Source organism: Lichenostomus cassidix, chromosome 2, assembly GCF_008360975.1.
Source record: "Lichenostomus cassidix isolate B80296 chromosome 2, HeHo_3.0, whole genome shotgun sequence".
NCBI classification, from domain to species: Eukaryota; Metazoa; Chordata; class Aves; order Passeriformes; family Meliphagidae; genus Lichenostomus; species Lichenostomus cassidix.
Window position 1 is genome coordinate 129,813,525 of NC_139482.1, and position 11,194 is coordinate 129,824,718.

At 38.5% G+C, this 11,194-nt stretch overlaps 1 protein-coding gene across 1 annotated transcript; it reads right to left on the minus strand.

The window, feature by feature from the left end:
- Nucleotides 1-3,230: 3,230 nt before the first annotated feature.
- RIDA (reactive intermediate imine deaminase A) lies at nt 3,231-11,190 on the minus strand. Its single transcript, XM_085053275.1, has 6 exons — nt 11,040-11,190; nt 7,676-7,781; nt 7,067-7,121; nt 6,156-6,224; nt 4,517-4,572; nt 3,231-4,094 (listed from the first exon to the last, which is right to left on the minus strand). Exons 1-6 carry the CDS (start codon nt 11,099-11,101, stop codon nt 4,032-4,034), a joined length of 411 nt encoding a protein of 136 aa, XP_084909401.1. The 5' UTR covers nt 11,102-11,190; the 3' UTR covers nt 3,231-4,031.
- Nucleotides 11,191-11,194: the final 4 nt, after the last annotated feature.

Below are 11,194 nucleotides of genomic sequence, written 5' to 3' on the forward strand. Positions count from 1 at the left end.
CAAGAAAGTTCTGGTAGAAAATTTTTCCTAATTCCCAATAAACACAGCCCTAGAAGAGGTAACATTTGCACCCTGTCAGCTCTGTGCAGACACATACGTGTGCTGTAGGATCTCAGAAGACAGCTGTCTGGCTGGGGTTGGCTCATTCACTCAATGAGGAACTGCATTTAGGTAAACACTGCAGCAAGAGCAAGTGGTGGTAGCAGAAGATTAAGGCAGTTTATGTGCTTTAAGAGATCAAAGTTTTTTTTAAAACTAGGTACTGACATATATTTTTGGCATTGTTTAATCTGTAGAAAATATAATCACTTGAAGAAAGAGTCTTACTAAAAGAAACACCTGGTAGAACATGCACATTTCAGTACTTTTTACATTGCTTTACTGTCACAGAAAAAGAAGACCTGTTTTGCTGTGTTATTTTAGTTATATGTGATAGAAACAAATTTTAAATGGTGAAATCAAGATGCCACAAGCTGATTTGCAGCTTTGTATTTTGCATGCAGCTCAGTCTAGCAAAGAAAAAAAAATCCACATTTAACTTACGTCTCTTTAAAACTGGATTTATTAAATGTCCATGTACTAAGTAATTTGTAAATCAAGAACTAAGAGATAGGCTTTTCATATTGGAGAATCATGGGTGTTAGCCTTTTTGTTTTAAATAATAGAATCAAATAATATAACTCTGCTTAAATAAAAGAAATGCTTTAAACTTCTCTGTGGAGGGCTGATTTTTTTTTTGAAAACTATTATGCTATAGCTGTAAATAAGAGAGTTTATTTCAGTCATTGTAGACTTCCTGTACCAGAAGAATACATACCAAGAAAATGTCTTGAATGGCTTTGATTAAAATATGTAGTCTAAAAACTACAACTGCCTTCACCTACAGAATCATGAAGATAAAAGTGAATTTCAGTCCCTAAGTTTTTGCAGAATGGCACCTACTTACTGATAAAAACACTTAAGGGAAGCAGTGTGTTCTGCCTTGTTAGCTGCATCCAGCATGCAACTTTTCCCAGGTATTTTATTTACATTTCAGCTTCAGACTGTCCCTTACTGTGGAAAACAATGGTGTATTCACTCTCCTCCTTCCACCGAAGTCTCCCAAGGAGTGCCATAAAGCGTGCACTTACATTGGCCACTGCGCAAGTCAGCATGGCAAAAAAATATCGAAACTGCCATCTAGTGTTGGGTTCGAGGCGGGCAGAGAAGCTGCGGGGCACGGGTAAGGAAGGCAGCGGGGAGCAATGTGAGCAGTAAGAAGGGATAACCACTGTGGTTATAAAAGGCTGAACTTAGCTCATGAACAAGACTATTGAAATCAGCTGATTTATGGTGAACTTGAACTAAATCTGCTACAAACCAGTGAAATAAATCCCAACGAAGTAATTATACATGAACAAAGCTGTAACAAAGAAACCTAAATATAAATTAGGAGTCAAATTTAAAAGATTAATTGTAACTCCATTCAGTTACATTATTCTTAATTATTATTAATTGACAAAATTAAGCAGGATCTGCTTTGTGTTTCCTAGAAAATCATAGCCATAATAGTACTAGTTCCTTCCTAACAAGTCTGACCATGCTTTTTCTTAGGTGGAATTGCTTATGGAGTCAGAGCTGTAGAGCATAAGATCCATTAGTAGTACAACCAAGGAGACAAAACAAGAGCAGAAGCCAAAACTAATAAAATTTTATGTATAGGAAATTTATTTAGAGAAAAGTTAGGCATTTTTCAAAGGCTGCTGGGAAGTTCTCTTTTTGAAATACCAAAAGCATTATTTTGCTTCTAATAAAAATATGTATCTCCCAAAGAAAGCAAGATAATACTATTTAAAAAAAATCCATACATCTGCACATATTTGCTGTGACAACCTCATTAGGAATCCTTTTTTCTATAAAGGTACAATTTATAAGCTCAGTGAAAAGCAGAAATGGCTGTTTCATATCAAATCTAGGATGGGTAAGTAAGGCTGACTGTTCTCACACCCTTCCAAATGCTGTCCTGGTGTATGCTAAAGGGATACCAGGAATGCATGGAAAAATACAAAATATACTTACTACTGAAGTAACAAGAGCTGGAAAGTATGGCTGGTGAGCAGGAAGGTAAGAACCCCCAAGTGCAACACTTACAGTTTATCCAAGGATGGAAGATGATTCATACAGTGTGGCTGTGATATTGAATGGAGAGGGTATTCAGACAAGGCAACATCTGTATGTGTCATGGAAAGACTGACATTAACATGATGCTGCCAGATTGGATTCTTCATACACACTTACTGTATGAAAGTAATTAACCAGGTAGAAGTATGCAAGAGGAGCATCAATAGGCTTTATGCACAGAAACGCACGCGTAGGAGAACTGAAGTTTGGTGTTGAATTGTCACAGAGCTGAACCCACAGTAATGTGACTTGACCTGTAGCAAAACAGCTTTATGGCTACTCCTCACTGCATTACTGCTTCTGTGGCTTACCAATATGAAGAGTGTGATCACACAAGATGGGACTAGAAAGAGCTTCTGACAGTCACAGCACTCTGGCATACAAACAGCTGCCCCTGGAAGGAGCAGGCTATGGGATTCCCTCTGGCAGGACATTTGATAAAGCAGGTACATGCTTCCACCACTGAAATGGTACATTCTCCAAGCTAGTTTTACTTTCTACACAAAGACAGTGAAGATATAGTGACGACAGTAGCATCCATATGTAATTGGATGGCATCTTCACAGAAGAGAGCAAAACAAAGACATTAAGGTGGACAGACCACAGCAGGAAAGATTTTCTGCTCATTTCTGCCTAAATACACCGATACTGTGCTTAGTTATATGGCTGTGGGAAAGACAGGGAATCAACTCTGCCTTGAGGTGGTTGACTTTCAAAGAGATACTTAAAAACACAGTATTCATTTCTTCTTGATAGAAGATCAATACAGGAGGATGGGATAAGTTACTAGCATCACCAGCTGGACTTCTCAAAATTGCTTAATCACCCTGTCAAACCGATGCTTCTGACCTTAATGGCAGAGAAAAAAATGCAAAGAACTGTAATGACATGGTAGCTGAAAGCTTCCTGTCCTGGAGAATTTAATCCTTAGCTCTTAGGATGTAAATAATAAACCTATTCTTTCAGTTCAAATTATTTCTTATTGAATAAGCAAGCTAGAGACTTTTTTTTAATGGCATATCAAAGGACAATCAGAAAAAGAAAAGTTTGTTCTCAGAATAGACAAGCACTTTTTTGCAGTTGCAATTACATTTTATTCTCATTAAACAGATTAAAATAGTCTCATATTCTCATTTTAATTTTTGGGTTTTGGGTTTTTTTTTAATCAAAACACAGTCGAAGTTGAATTGCTATGAAAAAGAGTATGAAAAAGGTTACAGGGAGATATTAATTTTCATCTGATTTATAAAAGTACCACTTCATTTCAGAAAAGCATAATTTTCTTCTGAAATTAATATTAACTTTCCTAAGCAATTGCTTACATATGAAAAAAATCTGAGTCCCAACAGCAATCTATTATGTAAAGAAAGAGGTTAAGAAAATTCTGAAACAAATACAGTACAATTCCTCAGAAGTGAAGATGTATGCTACGCAATTCATGTTCCATTTTCTCATTTCTGACATTTTTTTCTGATTTAAAATTGTTACTAAAAACCTGCTATTACAGATCAGTATAGTGTTTCATGTCCAGATCACCCATGGTATAACTCTAATACATTCACCCAGGTATGTGCCTTAATACCTGAATATCCAGTCACCTCCACAAAGGCCGGGCTCTGTCCTGCAGTCTGGCTCTGCTGATTTTAGTCGGACTCAGGCACATTTCAGGGTTTGCCAGCAGAGAAGTCACTGTAAGCTCATACTTGAGAGAATCCAAGGCCCCAGTCCTGAAGAAAGCACCTTTTCTTGGTAAGTTTACTGATTTCAACTGTATGTAACTTCTGTTAGCCAACTGCAGGAATCAGATATAAGGGGGAAGTATTAACTAAACCTAAACCTGCCATTCTAGGATACCCAGTCTCTACTTATAGTCAGGCTGAAGCATCTTGCAGAGGTCCCTTAATGGCAATAGCTTCAATCTCAACTTTGGCCCCCTGTGACAAAACAATGAAAAACATATTAGGAATTTAATATATTTGTTTTATGAAGCAACTGGATGAGCAACACAACCTTGTAAGAAGAGAGTGACATTTGAGAGAGATTATACTTCTCACAGTTGTATTAATGGTTTAGCAATGTTAAGCAATACTGTAAATCAAATTTATGTTTACTGAAGTATCATAATCCCTTATTTCTAGTGTTGTACCCATCTTCCTCCATAAAGAAACTGTATCTCATTCAGATCTCTGACAATGTGTAGGAATAACACTGGTATACTTAGAAAAAAAACTAGGAGTCTTCATTAAAATTGTTGCAATCAAAGCTATTTCAGAATAATAAAAGCTGTCAGAATGCTTCAGTAGTAAGGTATTTCAGCAAATTTGGGGGTTTTTGTAGACAGAAAAGCAACACTTACTTTGGGTAAAGCAGCAACTTGATAGGCTGCTCTGGCTGGGAAGTTTGCAGTGAAAACTGTAATTTAAACAGAAGCATTCAGCAATCACTAAACCTTGCTTGATAAAACACAGTTCAAAGTAATCTGTATAAAATGCAATCAATGGAACAGTTTCAGGTTCAAGGCTACGAGACTTCTATGCCAACTATCATTTTCCGTTGTTGTTTTGTCTTGGTCACTGACTGCTCTCAATCTCAGCAAATCACTCATCACCAAGCAGACAGCTGCAGTTGTGATCTAGTGGCCAGTGATAACTTGCACTCTGCTGATGCTGCAGGGACTTAACACCAACTTGATTGAAAAAGTAATATTAAATCAGAATGGTGATCATCCATTTTCAAACACCAGGGAGTGGGAAATGGCTCTTTCACAGAAAGAGGAGTGAGAAACAGGCCCCTGCCAAAAGAGTCATGAGCAAAGATCCCAGATTTATGTAAAGTCAACAGGAGTCCAACTGTACTCATATCAAAGGAAAACAAAGGAAAAATAGGCCCTTGATTTATTCCTCCATGCCCACTTAGACCTGGCAATCACAGGGGGTGAGGCACGGGGAAGGGTACTCGTAAATATGTAAGAGCTGAATTTATAGAATATTAGAATAGCTTAGGTTGGAAGGAACCTTTAAAGACCACATAGCCCAATTCACCACCTTACCATGGCCAAGAGCACCTTTCACTAGATCAGGTTGCTCAAAGCCCTGCCCAAACTGACTTTGAACACTTTCAAGAAATTTGCATACTAAAGTGGAAGTTTTACTAGTGACAGTTATCACAAAACTGTTAATAATGGCAATTTTGGGGTTGTGCATTGAGATAACTCAAAATCAACAGCAACTGTTTTCTCCAACTACAGGTTGGAGGCAACAAGTAACTAAGCATCCAGCTGGTCTGGTTTTACTCTGCTTAAGCACATACCCTGCCCCAGCCCCTCCCTGCCCCCAGCCCCTTCTGCCAAGCAGAAGACTCTGTTGGTTGCACATTAGTAAGACTTCATTCAAGACCAGATGTTGCTATCTAATTAAAAGCCAAAGCTATATAAATAAGGAACTTGAGCATACTCCCCAAATTATACCGCACAGCATGGCTCGTTGGAATCACTTATTTCATTTCGTCTACATTAAGTTTTGCTGACCAAGCACTGTTCTCTTTTCTCCTCAAGCAGAGCAGCATGGCTCATCCATGTTTAAAAAATGAGCTCTGTACCATAACAATAACTCTCAAATTGTTCAAACATACAGACTTTAGAGAAATGGAGATACAAAATCTGAAATTCAGCTTTTGAAGGCTGCCTACAGTAGAATTATATCAGGGACAACAGAGCATCAAGCAAGATAAAGAGGCAAGAAGATCAACCTGTAGGGGTAGCAGGAGCTATCTTCACAGGACAGTGAGTTACTGGGATGGGTGAACACAAATCCACATGAAATTAGCTGTGCTTGACCTGATACTTGAAAATGATTTTTTTTTTTTTCCAAAATTTCTACTGGAATTTCAAAGAATAAGTAACTACATCGTCTGAGTCATTAAAACACTTTGATAACCATGAACATAATTTGTTCTAAAAGTCATAATGGTAAAATGCAAGCAAAATATCTACTTACATTGTTTGTAAACATCATTAATATCATTGTAGTCCTTCATGTCTGCCATCAAAACCGTAGTCTTCACAACTAGAAATTATATAAGTACAGTTATTTTAGACCTCTGACTTGCATACAAAAATTGAATACTTTAGTGTATTTCTTGCTTTTATTTCATACATTTCTGTCAACTATTCTAAACATTTTTAAACATTTTGGAAGCAGATATTGACCATTAGAGCTACAACCCAGGGAACAACCTAAAAAAATCCAATCACCTAGTAAGTAATAAAACTTGAAGGAATTAAACCATTCCTGACAAGCTCTGAAAAAGCCAAATTCTTCCAAAGGCACAGAGCTGACAAGCAGGTCAATTAAAATAAACCAACTTCTGGAGATAACATATCATATATAATATCTGCTGCCAAAAAAAAAAAAAAGTTCATAAAAGGCATGAAAATATAGTGGAGGCTTGAATTTTTTACCTGGAACTGCCTCAGCATTAATCCTGGTGTGGCTCCACCATTTGAGTCCTCCACTCAAAAAGAATTGAAGGTGTCTAGAATTTTAACACCACATATACAAACCTGCTTTTACCTGGAGCAAAGCCTAGGATGCTTAAAATGCCTGTTGACACTCACATCACTGTCTGTACCTGAGCTTCCCCAGTTGGAATTGAAATACTAGTACCATTGCCAGAAATTTTTGATGAAAGGCAGTGTTCCATTGACACTCATTGCTCAGACTTGATTGTAGATTTATTTTTTAACCCAAAATCACAATTTCTTTTGTTTCTTCTAGATACTGATAACAACCAAATTTTCAGCAAACAGCTTGCTTTTTCTTTTTTTTTTTTAAGATCACTAGATTTTTATATATTTTAATTCAGGTAAAAACAGCCACTTGTTTGCCACTGTCACAGCATCACTTACCATTGCCATAGTCACAGCCTGCAGCTTTCAGAACTTCTCCCAAGTTTTTCAGAGCCTAATGAAAAAGGAAACAAAAATCTTTTAGCCATCAGCTGGGTTATACTTATGTAAGTATGTAAATATGACTCGTGACTTGGCTGAATCCATGTTTTATTGTAAGTTAAATCAGCAAAACTTCAACTGTAAAAAAAGACTGACCTAAATAAAAGTTAATAAAAGGGAACATGTAATAAATATTAAACCATCCATTCATTAGATGTAAATGCATGATGCAGCTCCATCTCATCCTATTATCTCACTCCACCTCTGCTGCTGGGGAAATAAATCTTTCCCTGACTCAAGCCAGGGTTTTTATTGGGGTGTGAAGCTTTGCTTCAAACATTGATTCTTTCTTACCTTCCTACATGAAACACAGATTTCTCTCCTGACCTCCAAGTTGTTTGAGTGGAAAAATGACAGCATTAGCTAAGATGGAATGACTTCCTCCTGCTTTTCCCTCATCTAGAGGATGTGAAATGTGCTTTCTAATCTCCTCAATTTCTCGCAAGTCCATGTTTAATTAAACACATGCCAACTCCATTACATGCTCATTGGTGGAAGACTTCTTACCTGCTTGGCTTCCTCCTTTGCCCCTCCAGAGACAAGCTGCCCAGTGGAAGGCTCCAGCCCTATCTGCCCTGCAATGTACATTGTCCGGTCCACCAGCACAGCCTGGCTGAAAACACAAGTGACACTTCAGGTTTAATGTTTCCCCACAAAAGCATCTCAAATTTCAAATCTGAAAGCACATTTCAAATTTTACAGTACTTTATAATGTATCAGAAAGTGGACTGAGGTTATGCACACACAAGTCTGTACATGCAGTCATACATTCAATCTGCTTATGCAGATAACAAGAGCTGGGATTAGACCATCTATGGAAGAGCATAGCTCTGATTCTGAGAAAATAAACCCTGTTTCTTGCAAAGGCACAAGGTATGAATGCAGCAACACAACACTACACTGAGCTACACATTCCACATGGCAGATAGCACAGAGGGAAGGCAGAGGAAATAAACATACTTTTGACACCTCTCCAGAAAAATATTCCATCCCATTTTGAGAAGCAGACAATACCTTTCAACTACATCTTAGCTGCAGAGCAATGAAGGGGAAAAGAAAAAAAAAAAAAAAAGAAAAGAAAAAAAAGAAAAGTCAAAAGAAATTTAACATTTTTCTTCTCAAACAGGCACCACAATAATGAGTTAGAGCTCTGAGGTGACACCCTGCACCCTGGTTCTCTGGCATTATTCCTCCAGAGTAATGAATGTGGCCAGTCAGCAAAACACCTTGATCCTAAGAACAATCACTCTCCTCTCACCAAATAACCTGAGCAACTTCTTGGCTAAGTTAATTCAGAAGAATGCAAAATTCAAGCTGTATGCAAAACATTTATATAAAAATGTCAGGTGTGCTTTTGCTGAAGTTGAGTTGGCAATTATTAATGTCTCTACCACAAAGAGGTTAAAAGTTGACAACAAAGATTTATACTACCTAGAAAACCTTATGCAAGGGACATAATTTAATTATCTTCAGCCAATAATTAAAAGTATTTTGCAAAGGAATTATAGAAAGATTCTTTTGAAAGTGTTTATGGTGTGTCAACACCATTTTTCATATCTCTTCCCATTCCACAAGAAAATACATTGTTTTGACAATTCAACAAGTCTCTTAAGCTACACAAACTAGAGTTAGGCACCCCCCTGAAGCATCTGAAATAGGAGGTTAGCTTCCCTTTAATGTCAATGGAAAAACAGGGACACATTCAGAGAATATTTTTAGTATATCTCTCAACTGAGATTGACTCAGTTGGATTGTCTTAATCCATTCACCTCACGGGGGACCAGCCTAACTTAGGGACTCAGTAAAATTATCAAGGTTAGGCAGTTTGAACAATGCCATCAATCCTGTCTTTCCTTTTATCCCTGTCCTACATTGTCCTGTAATTTCATAATGGGAAAAAATAGCCAGTAACTTACAGATAAGGTGAACTATCTTACATGGCAATTATTTTTTCTATCATCAGCTAATAAAACTGGAGTAAATCATAAAACTACACCATTCAAAGAAGAGAAAGCAGCGAATAGTTTTCTAGCTGACACAGTCTTGTTAATAGAAATATGTGCATGTACACATAGGCTTCTCTAATCTTCTTTCCTACCACTCCTGTTGTGTTTGAGGCACAGGCCCCAGAGCACAAACTTCTGTTTCTGTTTGAAGCACAGAGAACTGTGCAGCAAGAAGTTTTGGAATCTCCAGTAAAAGAGATTATCTTGTACTGCTTATCACAAAGCAAATGAGACAGTGAAATGTTTATCTCAACAGAGACCTTCAGAGAGTCTGAAATTGTTAATAACTTGGGAAAAAAACAAGCTGAAGCCGTCTGATACCACTGCCAGATCAACATCTGCAGCAGCCTTATTGAGTTCCCTTCTCTGCTCCTCAATTCCTTCTCTTGGTGTGCTCTACCGAGGGAATCCTCCATTCACTGAGGCTAGGAACAATTTAACAGCCAAGGAGTATTGCACTCAAATGCATGAGTGGAAGTTAAGAGAAACTTGAACTCCACCAACCCCAATCATTCTTTAACTGCAGATGCACCTCATAACTAGAGGCAATCGCAGCTACTCATTAATCAGCAGCGATGTGAATGTGTGTCTAAAGTAATTAATTTTCAGTGTACCTAAATGCATAACTGGACAGATACTGTGACCTTAGAACAACATTGTCCATCAGAGATGGTGCTAGGAAGTTTGCACTTTAGACAAAAGGACTGCAAAGTTAATTGGATCTTTGTTATACAAATGATTGTGGATTAATACAAGAGCAGCATCTCTGCAGTGTCTTTTAAAAGGTCAATAACCTTAATGAGACATATATACCTATACACAAATATGTGTATTTTTAGATATCTATCTACCTACCTATCTCAAGGTACTGGCAAATACTTTAGATATAGAAAAGTATAAAAAAATACAGTAAAAATAGGTCACCAAAAAGCATACTGAAGGGCTGTAGCAGAACCAGGAATGCAGCCCATATATCTCAATTCTTCATTCTATATTAAGCCCTCATTCCTGTGTACCAAGCTCAGACTTCACAGCAGAGATGTGGCAGTTACTTCTTGCACAACTTCTGCTCTCTGGACTTTGACAAGTTTACTAAAATCTGGTAAACTAAGTTAGTGATAAACTTATTGATGTTAGACCTATCATACATTTAACGAGCTGCATAATAAGCAGTATTTCATCAAGAACTAGCAATAAGCACAAAATTTTGGAGTGGAGACCCATGTTGAAGGCTGGGACAGTGGTGGGGATGTGTGTGTGCAGTCAAAAAACTGTTGCCTTCCCATGTCTTAGATGTTCTCCTGATGCCAAGCGATGTCAGGCCCCTGGCTGCAATCCACCAACAGTTTATTGTTTACAGAAGTTAGCCTTCATGTCATGTCTCTCTGCTTCTACACTTTGTATTTTTCAATCTTTATAATGCCTATAAGAAACACACAGTTTGAAGCTTAGAAAGCTTGTCCTATCACTGGGCACCACTGAAATGGTCTGGCAGCATCCTCTTGGCACCTGCCTTTGAGGTATTTATTGGTATTGATGAGATCCCCTTCCAGTCTTCTTAGGCCCAGCTCCCCCAGCCTCTCCTCATAAAAGAGATGCTCCAGACCCCTCATCACCTCTGTGTCCCTCTGCTGACCCTCTCCAGTAGCTCCTTGTCCTTCTTGTCCTGAGGAGCCCAGAACTGGACACAGCACTCCAGATGTGGCCTCACCAGGGCTGAGCAGAGAGACAGGACTACCTCCCTCCACCTGCTGGGCACGCTTTTCCCGATGCACCCCAGGAAAGCATGGCCCAAGGGCACTGCTGGCTCACGGTCAACTTGTTATCCATTAAGACTCTCAGGTCTTTCTTAGCTAAGGCGTTACCTGTAGGGACCCAGTGCAGGGGCCTTAGTGGTGCTGATTATTTTCTTCACGAGGGAGGCCATAGCTGGAGCTGCTGAAGCTGGAGCTGCTGAAGCTGAAGCTGGAGCTGGAGCTGGAGCTGGAGCTGGAGCTGGAGCTGGAGCCTGCCAAGCCTG

Excerpts from the sequence above, each read along its gene's own strand:
- RIDA (XM_085053275.1), bottom strand. The coding sequence starts at position 11,101 with ATGGCCTCCCTCGTGAAGAAAATAATCAGCACCACTAAGGCCCCTGCA. Across the intron at positions 7,782-11,039 it reads CCTGCACTGGGTCCCTACAG|CCAGGCTGTGCTGGTGGACC; the intron begins GTAACGCCTTAG and ends TTGTGTTTTCAG. Across the intron at positions 7,122-7,675 it reads CAAAGGAGGAAGCCAAGCAG|GCTCTGAAAAACTTGGGAGA; the intron begins GTAAGAAGTCTT and ends CTTTTTCATTAG.